The sequence below is a fragment of the Planococcus citri genome, chromosome 3 (genome assembly GCF_950023065.1).
Source record: "Planococcus citri chromosome 3, ihPlaCitr1.1, whole genome shotgun sequence".
Lineage (NCBI taxonomy): Eukaryota > Metazoa > Arthropoda > Insecta > Hemiptera > Pseudococcidae > Planococcus > Planococcus citri.
The window spans coordinates 58,447,970-58,461,661 of NC_088679.1; the positions used below are offsets into that span (position 1 = coordinate 58,447,970).

The 13,692-nt window shown below is 33.7% G+C and overlaps 3 protein-coding genes and 1 long non-coding RNA gene across 4 annotated transcripts; 2 read left to right on the forward strand and 2 right to left on the reverse strand.

Annotated features, from left to right (window-relative positions):
• The first annotated feature begins 1,414 nt into the window (after positions 1–1,414).
• Positions 1,415–4,528, forward strand: LOC135841370 (SET and MYND domain-containing protein 4-like). Its single transcript, XM_065358309.1, has 7 exons — positions 1,415–2,168; positions 2,246–2,501; positions 2,574–2,695; positions 2,762–3,169; positions 3,242–3,505; positions 3,577–3,740; positions 3,814–4,528. Exons 1-7 carry the CDS (start codon positions 1,680–1,682, stop codon positions 4,067–4,069), a joined length of 1,959 nt encoding a protein of 652 aa, XP_065214381.1. The 5' UTR covers positions 1,415–1,679; the 3' UTR covers positions 4,070–4,528.
• Positions 4,166–7,204, reverse strand: LOC135841371 (uncharacterized). The gene is made up of 2 exons (XM_065358310.1): positions 6,693–7,204; positions 4,166–6,611 (listed from the first exon to the last, which is right to left on the reverse strand). The coding sequence occupies exons 1-2, from the start codon at positions 7,054–7,056 to the stop codon at positions 5,251–5,253; spliced, it is 1,725 nt and encodes a 574-aa protein (XP_065214382.1). The 5' UTR covers positions 7,057–7,204; the 3' UTR covers positions 4,166–5,250.
• Positions 7,205–7,412: 208 nt separating this feature from the next.
• On the reverse strand, positions 7,413–8,883 carry LOC135841374 (uncharacterized). The gene is made up of 4 exons (XR_010557908.1): positions 8,105–8,883; positions 7,939–8,013; positions 7,789–7,848; positions 7,413–7,497 (listed from the first exon to the last, which is right to left on the reverse strand). It is a non-coding gene; the product is annotated as an uncharacterized LOC135841374 (long non-coding RNA).
• Positions 8,884–8,899: 16 nt separating this feature from the next.
• LOC135841372 (tectonic-like complex member MKS1) lies at positions 8,900–11,590 on the forward strand. Its single transcript, XM_065358311.1, has 9 exons — positions 8,900–9,111; positions 9,204–9,489; positions 9,560–9,801; positions 9,970–10,198; positions 10,276–10,429; positions 10,508–10,651; positions 10,726–10,973; positions 11,058–11,289; positions 11,383–11,590. The coding sequence occupies exons 1-9, from the start codon at positions 9,035–9,037 to the stop codon at positions 11,385–11,387; spliced, it is 1,617 nt and encodes a 538-aa protein (XP_065214383.1). The 5' UTR covers positions 8,900–9,034; the 3' UTR covers positions 11,388–11,590.
• The last annotated feature ends 2,102 nt before the right edge of the window (positions 11,591–13,692 follow it).

The following is a 13,692-nucleotide window of genomic DNA, read 5'->3' on the forward strand; positions in this document are numbered from 1 at the left end:
CTGTTCGTAATTTTATTCTCTTTAAAATGGGGTTTTACCCAAAGCTTCACCTTTTCAAGGTGTAGAGGAATTTTTTCACTACCTCTAAAAAAAAATCACCATCTTCCAAAATATTTTTAACCCTCCTCCCCAACATTGATTTTTCTCTTTTTTTTGCAGGGTGTCTATAACAAAATATTAAAATGAAAAATCAAGACTTCAGCAGGACTTTTAGCAGGACGTTTTTTCAACTCTTGGGATTTTTTAAGAGGAGGGGGGGTGGGCGAGGCATAATTTTACATTCAAAAGTTCCCCTTTTTCAATGTCTTTATTAAACATCCCAAGATTTTTTTCAAGCAAATGGATGTCAAAAATATAATTTTATTACTTCAATTTTTGATTTTATTTTCACTTTTAAGGCTCTTCTAAATGTACCTATAATGAAATTGTGCGAATGAAAAACTTTTTTTCAACATAACAAATTTTTTAAAAATATACAAAAATTCAATGCAAAACTTGAACGATTTTTGTGAAAAAATTTTCCAATTTTTCAAAATGAAACGACGAGTTTATTTTGGTTCAAAATTTTGAAATTCGAATGATGGTTTGGTTTTTTTTTAGAAAAATTTTAAACTGAAGAAAAAAAGCAAACGAGCTCGAAAGAAGCGAGGGCAAAAGCTTTTGAAAATTAGTATTTTGAGAGATATAAAAACGAAGTTGTCTTGTGTGTAATAAGTGAAGATGTTTATTATTTTTGCTTCAAAATTATAAAATTAGAATGATGTCTTGAAAAAAAATCAAACTTGAAAAAGAAAAGTAAACGAGCCCAAGTAGGTATGAAGTTAGGTCAAAAGCTCTCAAAGATTCATGTTCATTGGTTTGAGAAGTAAAAACAAAGGTCTCTTTATGCAAGGAGGAGTTTATTTTTTATGAACATTTCTTTTGAATATCACGAAGCTTAAAGTTGCGGGAAAAGGCCAATTAATTATGTTAATCATGTCCCTAAGTGTTGATCAGTGACCACTTTTCGCAACTTTAAACTTCGAGAACTTTTGAACGGTAAAAGGTAGAGATTTGGGTAAAAACCCATTTTAAAGAAAATAAAATTACGAACATTTTGCAATATTAAAATACCTATGTGTTCTCTCAAAATTTCGAGTACTTTTAGTTTGAAGTTGACATTATGAAAAAATTGGTAAATAGAAGTGCATACATATTATACTCATAATATCGCTATTTTTACGCGAAATGATGTAAATTTCACATCAATCGATAGGGAATTTCATTGTCTTTAATTTGAGACCACATAACAGTTCACCAGCATCCGCGAACAATCGAAAAAATTGCATTTTTTATATGAAAAATTGGAAATCCGTACATTTTTATTTGCACAGATAAATGTTTTGCCTACCAGAGTGTGAGAGTGATAAGAATCAGGCAGAGGTTCGGCAACCCGCCTCTATCAGATAACGATAATCCCAATACCGGCAAGAAGTGAAGAAAGTTGAAACATGAAAGTTTGAACAGTCCAAAATGAACGAGAATTATTTGGAATGGTTCGCATTATTCGTCGAATTGTGTCCGGTTGAACATTCGTGAAGTATCAAGTGGTCTTGCATCGGTTATTTCTCTAAAGTATTGCTCATTTCTGATGAGAATTTTTATGCAGTAACCGCGAATAACACAGGTAATTGTGGAAAATGCCGCTTTACGAAGAAATATGTGATAGTTTGCTGAAATATTTGGATGTGAAACGCGAGGCTGCACGTGTCTCCAGCATCTTTAATCCGTTACCTGCAAACGAGAAGGTTTCGTTTACCTATCGTCTTATGGAAGAGCATCGACATTTGCCATTTCGCAGAGCATCCTCTTGGAAAGATAGTCAACTCGCGACGGAAGAAAGAAATCGAGGAAATAAGGCCTTTTGCCAGAAGAAAGATGCGGATGCTTTGAATTTCTACTCTAAAAGTGTTCGCCTGTCTGCGAACGAAAGCCCCGAGTTATCCCTCGCCTATGCGAATCGTTCGGCTGTTTTATTCAAACTGGAGAAATTCGATCTATGTGTATTGGATGTAGACAGAGCACTGGGTATTAATTATCCTGATAATTTGAAATACAAACTGTACGAGAGGAAAGGTAAATGTTTGATGGAAATGGGTCGTTATTCGGAAGCCAGACAATGTTTTCAGGTAAGATTCGTCGCATTTGTTTCTACGTGAAATTATGAAATATGTTCGCGACGTTAATTCGAATTTTATTGTTTCAGAATGCTCGAGAATATTTATCTAAAGCCGATGTCAAAGCCGAACGTCTTAGTATACTGGAAACTTCGCTCGATCAATCCATCAACGAGTGTGAAAAAAGTGATCTACCTGATAAACAAATGAAATCTGTTAAAAGTTTCCCATTACCAGAGCTGCCATCGAAAAGTCCACTTATTCCTAACGCCAGTGTAAAAGTTCAACTGAGTTCCTCGGTGGAAATGGGCCGACATTTTGTCGCTACAGAAGATATCGAGCCAGGTAAAATAGTCGTTCAACTGTTCGTTTACTGAAAATATTAATATGCTAATACGTGTGAAACTCAACTTTCAGGTGAAATACTCGTCGTTGAAAAACCATACGCTTCCATTTTATTACCAGAATCTTACCTCACTCATTGTTCAAATTGCTTTATTCGTAATCTGGCGATGATTCCCTGCGAAAAATGCGCTCAGGTAAATACCGAAACGTATTCGGAATTCGCTGAAAAGAATATAGTCTAATATCGTGCCTGTTTTCAGCTCATGTTTTGTAATGAAAAATGCCGCAGCGAATCGATGACACGTTACCACACGACCGAATGTGATATTTTAGCCGACCTTCTTGCATTAGACGTTAGTAAAATGGAATTTTTGGCCGTTCGCACTCTAATTATAGCTACCAATCACGGCAAGAAACTCTGTCAACTTTACGAAGATCCGATTTTTGGCACTCCTTTGCCTCCTCCCAAAGCATCCGAATTGACGAATGTCGGCGATATTTACGATTCGCAAAGTTACCAAACAGTTCACATGTTGGAGGACAATTATTTAAAACGATCGCCTCCGGATTTATTTAGAAAAAGTGCCGTTGCTGCTCTTCTACTTCATGCCATTAAATATTCCAATTTTTTCAAAAATGCTACGTCAAAATCGAAAACGAAAATCACTGTATGTTGTACTATATTCGAAAATACTCGAATATTTTTCATTAACGTTTTTTAATCGAATGATTTTTCGCAGTCGCAAAAACTACAAGATTATACCGGTTCGTTGTTACTAAAATACTTGTTAGCAGTCCTCAGCAACGCTCACGAAATCTCAGAAATAGTACCAGATAGTTCGAATTCTGCATCCAGATTGGGTCATCGAAGTTTAGAAATTGGCGCAGCTCTGTTCCCATTACTTAGTTTAACAAATCATTCTTGCGATCCTGGTGCAGTTAGACATTGTCACTATGATAATTGCGTTTTACGAGCTATCCAACCTATCGCTAAGGGCCAACAAGTAACTAAAGTTCATGTTCTTAGTGACTCTCTGATCATTGTCTCGAAATTATATCTCACAAATTTGTCCAGGTTTTCGACAATTATGGTGTTCATTACGCTGTGCATTCTCTGAAGGATAGAAGGCTCAAGTTGAAATCTCAGTATTATTTCCACTGCGTCTGTACAGCCTGTAAATCCGATTGGCCGTTGTATAAAGATTTGCCATCTACCAGACCTAGATATTTATCGATCGAGTGAGTACTTTTTCTATCTCAGTAGGCTATTGCTATTGAAGAATGCTTTTACATGTTCGTTTATTGTCCGCAGCGTTCCTTTCAAGCAACTAGACGAATATACCGTGGAACTTGAACGTTGTTTTGAAAAAATTTCGGCGGGTAAATTTGATGAAGTGATCGATGGCCTATGCGAACATTTATCCTTGTTGCATAAATACGTCTCGAGACCGTGGAAAGAATATGGCAAAATTCAGGAAACCATCAAGGAATGTTTCGCATGCCAAGGAAACTATTACGATCATTCTGATATTTTACTCTGCTTACCCGAGCCAGCAGAAGATTCGTAAATTTGAAGAATGAAGTATGCATTTTTATGCTTGTCTATTTGGGTGCCCGATCAAACGTGTCTCCCTCTTGGTTTTCCAGTTTCGTTTTTTTTCGCGGTTAAAGCAAGTCGTACAAAATGTAGTTTTATTTATTACACGAATTATTGAATAATCGTTGAAGCGCATTGAACAACGTTCTGTCGGACTTGATATTTTTCGGGAAAAGGTGATCAAGAAACCAAAAAAGGTACCGCAATTAATCGGACACCCGGATGATCCGAACAACGGACACGTTTTTCTGCTGTATCGAATTTTTGTGATCTTTTTGAGAATTATTTCTTTTCTAAATGCATATTATTTTTAGCAAATATTTCAACTATCATTACTATTGTGATTTTCTGTGAAATCGTAATGCTGCTGTGAATTAATTTTTAAGTTTTAACTCGTATCCGTAATGTGAAATAAAAGTTTAATTTTAAATGTGTTGCTTTGTTTGGTGAATTATCGACATTTTGATTGTAATTTTGCCCAAAAAAATTATGGTGAAGCCGAGAAGGAAGTTCAATTTCCACGTGAAACGTTCGGAACTGATCGGGTATTTTCGAAATACTTCGGCAGTGATTTAGCTACGGAACGAAACCGTAAATATCACCGCGAGAGCTGTGTTTTTGTGGCTCTCGTTTTTTTCTCTGTAGTTCGTGTTCGTTCGTTCATTCATTCGTATCTTTCGTTTATTTGTGCATTGGTGAGTTCGTGTCCCGTTCCAAGTTGTTTCCTGCGTGTTCTCTGTTCTGTCACACGATGTTTTTTTTTCACGTTTTTTTTTTGCTTTTTTTTTACGTGTCTGACTATGTTTGCGTGTAAAAAAAATTATTTGAACCAAATTTTTATTACGTAAATAATCGAATACGCCAATAGATTCACCGTAATATTTCTAATTCTATCCTTCATTCTACATGAAGCCAAAGTTGAAACATTTTGATTTTCCCATCTAAAGAATTACAAAGTAGTATAAAATTTTAAAATACAGGTATCTAGAATACGGATACTTGATAGAAAACTAAACTAATTACACATTTAAAAATTAGAAAAAAATCGGAACTTTCCAACTTTCCAGTTGAAAATTCAAAAATAACGCAATTTTAAAAAAAATTGAAACTTCTTTAAAAAAATCAAAAATTACATAGGTATCTAAGTTTTTACTAAACAACTTTAGTATTTCGAGATTTTTTCTTATTTTTTATGAATTTTTTGTTAGTTGCGAAAAATCGTTTTTGTTTTGATATTTTTCCGCGACCCTTATTTACGGTGAACCCAGTCAACTTTGATTTTAAAAACTTCTTTTTTTGGGACTGCAGTTCCCAGCATTTTAATTTCTTTCGGACATCGGCGATCAAAACTGCATTGTCAGAATTTAAAATATTTCTGAATCTTTCCTCATATTCAGTTTTCATTTCTGGCGTGAGCCGCAAATTTCGAACTTTGGACTTGGAAGTTGATGGTTCATTCAGTTCATTGATCTCCTCAGTAGTACTGGTTCTAATTTCAGTTCTACTTTCATCAGCAGGAAGGGATGGCGGTATTGGCGCTGCGGCATTTTTCATTATACTTCGACACAATATGTGTACATGTATACACATATTCCCTCGAATAGATGCGTCCTCACATGTACACATAAATTGATGAATGCATACCAGGCATTCGTCACATTTCAAACGGCATGTAGTTTCTGGGCACTCATTAAAATTTTTCATCAATGTATGTTTTCCATTCTTATAATGCCAGGCATTTTCATCCGAAGTTGACACCACAAACTCTTCAGCACTTTTTAAAGCTTCTTTATGGCGAGCTCTCAAGTTCCTCAACTTGAAAGAAAGTTTTCCAATAAATTTTTTGCGTAATCTTTCGCGATATAATTGTAAGATACAAGTTTTCAACAGATTTAGACCAAAAAACAGAAGTCGTATCTTTTTTGTATCGCCAATGTGATATTTTAGTTTCTTGTGAAAAGCTTCTAAATACATGTTTGTATTTATACCAATGTGGAAACGATAGCAATAAGCCCACTGCTCCTGGGAATTATAATAATTGGATTTGAAGTATTCTATAAAATCGTTGCATCCATCAATTGCAGTATACTTATCTAAAAAATTTTCCAATTTTGTGGAGAAATCGGCAATACTTCGCTCACATGACACAGCCATTAGATCGTTGTAGACCTCCTTTCGTGTGCTTTTATCTGCGATTTTCTTAAGATTTTTCCGCCATGCCTCGCGGACGTGCCATGTACAATAAAATGACCCAAACTCAGCTGGACCCATGACTGCCTGCCACGCGTTGGCATATGTTGGCTGCATATCACTCATTATAACTTGACTTTGAATTACCCCAACTGCCTTCTTCACAATCGATATGTATGCCTTCATCGTTGGTAAGTCGCTTTTGTTTGAAATGGCAAAAGCTGCTGGTATACCTTCCTGGAATTCGTCAATTACGAGGATAGTGTGCAGCACAAACCCATATGGGCTAATCCCATGGGTCCCATCCATGCATATCATTTTACCTATTGAAAAAAATTCAAATTATTAATAAATTCAAGTGCTTCATAATTAGGTAGGTACCTATCATATCATTGCAACCTTACCAAATTCTTGAAGAAGTTTTTTTTGGGTTCCAGACATCAGAACAATCAGAATATCATCTTTTTCCAATTCCGGATACTCGTCAACAGTTTCCTTTTGTTTTTTTGAAAATAAAACGAATTCCTCGTTTTCATTCAGAAATTTTTCAACATCCTCCATATCCGTATCAATGGTGGAATTCGCATTTCCAATGTTGAATGCTTTAGAGATGTTTCTAAAATCATCATTTGTTGCTAAAAGTAACTTATTACTTGTGAATTCTTCTTCCTGCATTCTTTCATTCAAGTCCTGCTGCAACCTGCGGAACGGAACTCCTGCTGCAATTTTCGAGGCAATTTCGTTCCTATCTTTGATGGGTATTCTCATGTGGGCTACTTGAGATTCGTCATTTACAGTATGCCCAACATGGGTTGACGTGTATAAAATTGACAATGAACAAGTACCATCACTGTGCTTAGTTCGTGTAGAAACGATGTTGGCAGGACAAAAGCCTCCTATCTTTTTTGTTCCTTGTAATTTCAGCTTCCGTTTATTTGTTGATTTGCTCGTGTGCTGCCCTGACCTAGAGCAGGTGTAGGTTACAGTTGTGGTTTTTCTTTTTTTATTTTTGCTTGTCCTCTGCCGACGAAATTGGCAAATCAATTTTTTTTCTTCTTCTTCCTTCCATGTTTCGAACGTCTCTACGGAATTGAATTTCAATTCGTGCGATACTGTATCGATGCCGTGTGTTTGAGTAAGATGATTTCGAATTTCAGATTGCAGTTTGAAGCTCTCTTCACACATTACGCAGTTGTACCTTTTTAACCCCTGTAAATAACAGTAAAATTTAGTATCGATGTCAATAGGTAGGTACCTACATATTTTAGAAAAATTTGAAGGAATATGTCAGTATATATTCAGGCTAGAGAACTCAAAATGATGTGTAGGTATTTTAGGTTTTGACTATGGATACGCCGAACTATCTATGCATCCGTAAAATTATTTTACAGGTAGGTAGATAGGTAGGTAAGTGGAGAAAATTGTGACTTGAAAGATCATTTTAATAATGTGATACAGTTATCGTAATTTGAACAAGTGCCCAGTGTGAAGAAAATTTACCTGATCTTTTTCTGAACTTGAAATGCTTTTTTCCGCGATGCTGGCTGATTTATCGGATTGCTGAAATGTTAGTAGGTAATCAATGTTTTTATTAATTAATGTTTTTTTTTTTTATGAACAGGGACGGACTCAATATTTTTGTATACTTACGCATTTCTGAGTTTTTGATAAGTGTAGTATTAGAGCGTTTTTTTTATGGAAATCACTCCCACAACGATTACATTTCTAAAGTTGAAGAAATTCAAAACACCCAAAAATAAAGTTAACTTCAGTCAGAATTTAAATTATTGAATAAATGATCGAGCAATTTTCTTACGTAGGTAGGTTTTTCTTCTTTCATATGTTGCTGTAGAATATGCCTTTGTAGACTGTCTTTTCTCTGAAATCTTCGTTTGCAATCATTACATTCCTAAGATAAATAATAATAATAATAATAAGAACTCTTATCCAAGTCATTTTATTCTAACGTAACAATCTACGATGTACGTTCGTATTGCTAATGTTCAACTGGAACCAGCTGTTCATAACACATCAGTACAATACGTGTTTGAAACATGTAGGTAGAATGTGATGAGACGTGCATAGGTATCACAACACAATGAACTACACACATAAGTCTTGGAAACTTATTTTATAACTACACTTAGCATATTTAATATAAAAAGTATATGTATGTCTTACGTATTGAGCGTTTGAAAAAAAATTTTTGGTGATTTGCTCCCTCTTGTGCTTCGTCCGAATATGACGAATCAAAGAATTTTTGTGTGCAAACGCGACACCGCATTTACACTTTAATCGTGTCATAATTAAATATTAATTAAATAATTAATTAAATATAATAATCAATTGAAGAAACGCAACAAAACAAATAAATGAGACGAGACAAACAGATCAATTTATTTATTTTTTAATAAAGTAAACATGCACGAAGACGTCGACGTTTAAAAAAACGAAAAAAAAGCAGCCAACAATATGTGTATTTACACGAAATAAAGGAACGTCATGAAGAACGACATTGCCCATACGAAAAAACATTCTCGTAAACACAAGTCAGCAGAGCCACAAAAACACGGCTCTTACGGTGATATTTACGGTTTCGTAGCGACGGATTTGTGTTTATTTACATTTTTTTGTAATCAATCTCAATCAGCTGTGAGCTGTTTGATTGAATTTGCGAAATTTTTACTCTAATTAAATTTGAGAATTTAAAGCTATTTATTTCATTTTAGTTTCACTAGAAGTGAAAATGTATTACAAAAATGAATTGGATATGATGCCTGGGATCTATAAATGTCACGGTGATTTGAAATATTTACGTTTCAAGTATGTTATCAATTATAATACTAACCTTATACTTCATAGATTGACTTCTCTACCAAAATAAAATTTATTCTATACTTTCGTCTCATTCATAGGGTTCGTTTAGAATGTGTGAAATCGTCTATGATTCCATTATCCAACGTAGAAGAACAAGAAGTTGGTTTGGATCCTCAATACAACGAAAGAGAAGAATTCGAATTTTCTTGGAACGAGAAAATTTTCAACGCAGCAGAATTCAAATTATACAGCGAACCTCAGAATTGTCATACACCGGTGGAGAAAGAATATCACGAGGAAATTATGAAATTGAAGTCTAGCGGAACTGCTTCCCCTAGCAATCGTTTATTTACTTACACATCAAATGATAAAGTACCTAAGACTGTAAGTTTTAGTATTTTTCTTTTTGTTTAATAGTTCGTTGAATACAGTATTAAAATTATTACATTCTCAGCTGTACCGAAATATTTACTATAGAGAAGATGATCTTCAATCATACATTGACGAAGATGATCTATCAATATCACTTCGACAATCAAACAACCCAGAGAAACCTATCGAATGTGTTTCTTTACCGGTAAAGAACATTGTAGATTTCAATCCTTCTGACGAGTTGAAAAAACGAAATAGATCCTTATTCTCTGGCTATGAAACCATGCATATTGCTGCAGATTTATCAGATAAAATTACTAGCAGGTTACTTTCTCATAGAATTTTACACAGCAATGAGTTTTTGTACTTTTGCAATGGTTTTAAATCACCGAGTAGCGATTGGAGATTGATCACGATAGTCTAACATTTCACCTTGTGCACAAATCGAATTAAATTTTTTGTGTTTTAATCATTTTTAAAATATTGTTTCAGTGAAACTTCATCGAAAGAATGTGAACATTTACTTGTGACCATGAAATGGAATAAATCAGCTCGTACATTAACCATTGCGCCAGATTTCGCCAACTTCAACACTGCTGGATATAAAATCGATGTGGATGCGTTGACTGATACCAGATATGTTTATCGGTATTGGATCGTAAATGTTTCGCAATCAGAGGAAGTTACTAGTTTAGGCAAAATTGATAAATTGAGTGCTGAAGTGAGTTGGTTAAAAGTTTCCAGTTGAGATGGTTCCTATCCTGCTTCTTACAATACACTTGTTTCTTTTAATTTCAGCTATCTCATTACCAGCCACCTTTGAATTTTTCTCTCGAATTCGAAGTACCATATAAAGATTTTTTGAATATATTTGTGTTCGCTGAAATTCAGAAAGCTGCCAAATTCGAATGTGATAATTTATTCGTTCGATATTACGTTTATCTGCCTGAAGGTAAAAACTGGTAAACTTACTGGAATTGAAATTTTACACATGTTCTATCCTGTGAATAATTTGTTGTTGTTTTCGAAGCCTGGACAGTTGACAATCCTGAAACATTATCAGGATCAACGCAGCAGTGTAAATTGAACAGTAAAAAATCAATAGCTCAGCTTTCGTATTTATTCGAAATGAAGCTGTCTTTAATTGTATCAGAATTGGAAAAAGATGACCTAGGTAAATTTTACTCTTATATACCTCTGATTTTCTATTGTTTTACATTGAATTTATGTATGTATTTTTCTATGTAGATTCACTAACTCGTTTCAAGGTACCGCATCTATTTTTTGAAGTTTGTTCGTTAGACAGTTGGAAAAGATTTCGAGTCGAAGGATATACCTGGGCACCGTTACCTACTGTTCCTGGGCGACATAAAATTACATTAAGTTCGTGGCGACCAGCTCCTCTTTGTCGAAGAGACGAACTTAAAAGGTTCTTTATTGGCTCAGATCGTGAATTATCAGATTTCACTTATCTCAGTGTTCCCTGCAATTTTGATGTGAGATTTCTTTGTAATCTATTTTTTACCCTTCAATATCTATTCGTAATTTTACCATGTTTAATGAACGTTTGAATTTCACAGAGCACCTTATTGAGTAAATATGGGTTTGAAACTATATCCAGTGGTAATATCCATATCGAATTAAATATCGTTCATCAAATTGGCAAATCTATTCCTCCGAAAAAAGTTTCTCATTTGATGGATAAAGCGAAAGCTGTACTCTTGATGAATAGTGTGAATCATATTCTAGAAGCATTCAAGAAAGCTCGTGAACGAATGCTAATCGCTAGAGAACCTCTTTCTTTGCAAACTGGTATTGTAAATTTTCAGTTTTAAACTACCTATCTATACGTTTGAAAATACTCTTATCAACGTCGAATGTTCTGATTGATTGCTTGTATTTCAGATTAATTATCACGTCTTCAACTCGGAACAAAGATGTAATATTCCCTGAAAACGCGAAGAAAATGAATAATTTTTGTAAGTCAGGATGGAATTTGAAAATTCGCGATGCTAAAGTATTAGGTATCTAAAATGAGAATAAATTTGTAAAACTTGTTTAAATGATGTTAAAAATGCTCAAAAAAACATTAAAAATAGAAACGCGATGATCACATTGATTTTTTTTAAAATCACGAATACCTATCAAAAAAAATTACTGAAATCGCGTGAAAAAGTGTAGGAAATGTAAAAACATGCAAAAAGCATTGAAAATTATCAAGAAGTGATTGAAACTGGATAAAGTTTGCCAAAAAGGTCACAAACGGTTTGAAATTTTGTAAAAATTTAAGGATTTTGCGAGAACGCCAAAAAAAGGGTAAAATTATATAAAATGGACAAAAAATGATGGAATTTTACTTAACTTCATCAAAAATGCATGACGCTGGGTTATGAACGTTTTAAAATGTCTAAAACCGCTCAAAAAAGTTTAAATATTCCCAAAAATCGATAAATTGAGCGAAATTTGCAAGTAACATCGTGAAAACATGTTGAAAATGCTATGAAAAAAGCTAGAAAAGAACGTAGATGAAATTTGTTCAAAAAAATATCAAATTTTAGCAAAATTAAACAAAATTTAGCGAAAACTGGCATAAAACTATGTTATAACAACATAATGAGAATGACATAGCAATAATCGAAAAGAACTAGAATAACCTAAACTTGATCAAATGATGTCTTCAAACACTACTTTATGTTTATGAATTATGACTTTATTTAAACAAGTAGACGCCAAAAATATAACGTTTCAGTTCAATTTTTATTTTTTTGTTTTATTTTCTCCTTATGAATTTTAAAAATTTATGAATATCACATCTTGTTCACTTAAAATCAAATTCAACTCGAATTCTTCAATTTTGATTGTAAATATTTCATAATTACTTACTATTTGCTTCAAAATTTTGAAATTCGAATGTTTATTTTTTTATGCAGAATATTAATGTAATCGAATATTACAACGTTATATTCATTTCCCATTTTTCCCTTCACCTTCCCGTTGTTGAATACTTACATGTTAATAAAATTGCCTAATTCTACGCCGTAAATGTGAAACTTCAGGTCATAGTTGGTTTTTCTTTTATGTGTAATGTGATGCGAGCTGAATTGAAATTTCATTTCAGCGATGAAATTTGTACTCTATAGGCGTTTACGTTTCTTCGTGGGAATGAAAATGATGTTTTTAATTTTAATTAGCCAATACTTATTTGAAAATTTTAATTTTAAATCATCAAAAATAAAATAACTGCAAGAAGAGTGAAGATCATCGAAGGTTATTATGAATAAATAAAATTGAATGTTGAGTACATAATTTGATTATTTATGTAATATGTACATATCACTTCACTTGTATGAATTTACGTTACGAAGATGTCGGAATAAATCTCTCCAAAAACAATCACTCGATTATGGCAAGTAATGAATTATTAATGAGTTAGCAATTTACTAGCTTCGCATTTCGCATCAAAATAAAAAACGAAAAAAAATCATTTTTCAAGCGCACAAAAATGCACACACTGTAATACTTTCAGTGGTACCACTTGACAAAATTAAACGAACCGCCATCCAGTTTTCACTCGTTGTTTTCATTGTTTTTGTCGTTATTAAAGTGATATAGAAAAGACAAGTGTGCGCACTCCCCATAAGACCCTGTGTTAAATGATCGGTCGTAAAACGCGTCACGCCAAACTACACCACCATGCAGCGCTGATAGCATTAGCGACATAGGAATATCATTATTTTCTATACAAGCTTCATATTTTTTTGTAGTTAAATGCAATTTACTCGAAATTTTGATCGAGGACATAGGTATTTGAGGTAAGGAAAATGATCTACGTAAAAAACTCTACAAGATGGAGTTGGTTTGAAAGTTTGCCGCGCCATAGAAAAAAAGTTACGAAAGCTCAAAGTTGTAAAACTCTTGAAAACCTCAGTTTTTTTTTCATTTTTTGGGTACTTAAATGCAATTTACTCGAAATTTTGATCGAGGACATAGGTATTTGAGGTAAGGAAAATTATCTACGTAAAAAACTCTACAAGATGGAGTTGGTTTGAAAGTTTGCCGCGCCATAGAAAAAAAGTTACGAAAGCTCAAAGTTGTAAAACTCTTGAAAACCTCCGTTTTTTTTCATTTTTTGTGCATTTAAATGCAATTTACTCGAAATTTTGATCGAGGACATAGGCATTTGAGGTAAGGAAAATGATCTACGTAAAAAACTCT

What these genes read in the sequence shown, in the direction of transcription:
- LOC135841370 (XM_065358309.1), top strand. Translation starts at nt 1,680, where the DNA reads ATGCCGCTTTACGAAGAAATATGTGATAGTTTGCTGAAATATTTGGAT. An exon ending in TACAGAAGATATCGAGCCAG is followed by an intron (nt 2,502 to 2,573) that starts GTAAAATAGTCG and finishes CTCAACTTTCAG; the next exon opens with GTGAAATACTCGTCGTTGAA. An exon ending in CCTGCGAAAAATGCGCTCAG is followed by an intron (nt 2,696 to 2,761) that starts GTAAATACCGAA and finishes GCCTGTTTTCAG; the next exon opens with CTCATGTTTTGTAATGAAAA.
- LOC135841371 (XM_065358310.1), bottom strand. Translation starts at nt 7,056, where the DNA reads ATGAGAATACCCATCAAAGATAGGAACGAAATTGCCTCGAAAATTGCA. An exon ending in AAAACTTCTTCAAGAATTTG is followed by an intron (nt 6,612 to 6,692) that starts GTAAGGTTGCAA and finishes TTTTTTCAATAG; the next exon opens with GTAAAATGATATGCATGGAT.
- LOC135841372 (XM_065358311.1), top strand. Translation starts at nt 9,035, where the DNA reads ATGTATTACAAAAATGAATTGGATATGATGCCTGGGATCTATAAATGT. An exon ending in TTGAAATATTTACGTTTCAA is followed by an intron (nt 9,112 to 9,203) that starts GTATGTTATCAA and finishes TCTCATTCATAG; the next exon opens with GGTTCGTTTAGAATGTGTGA. An exon ending in ATTGGAAAAAGATGACCTAG is followed by an intron (nt 10,652 to 10,725) that starts GTAAATTTTACT and finishes TTTTCTATGTAG; the next exon opens with ATTCACTAACTCGTTTCAAG.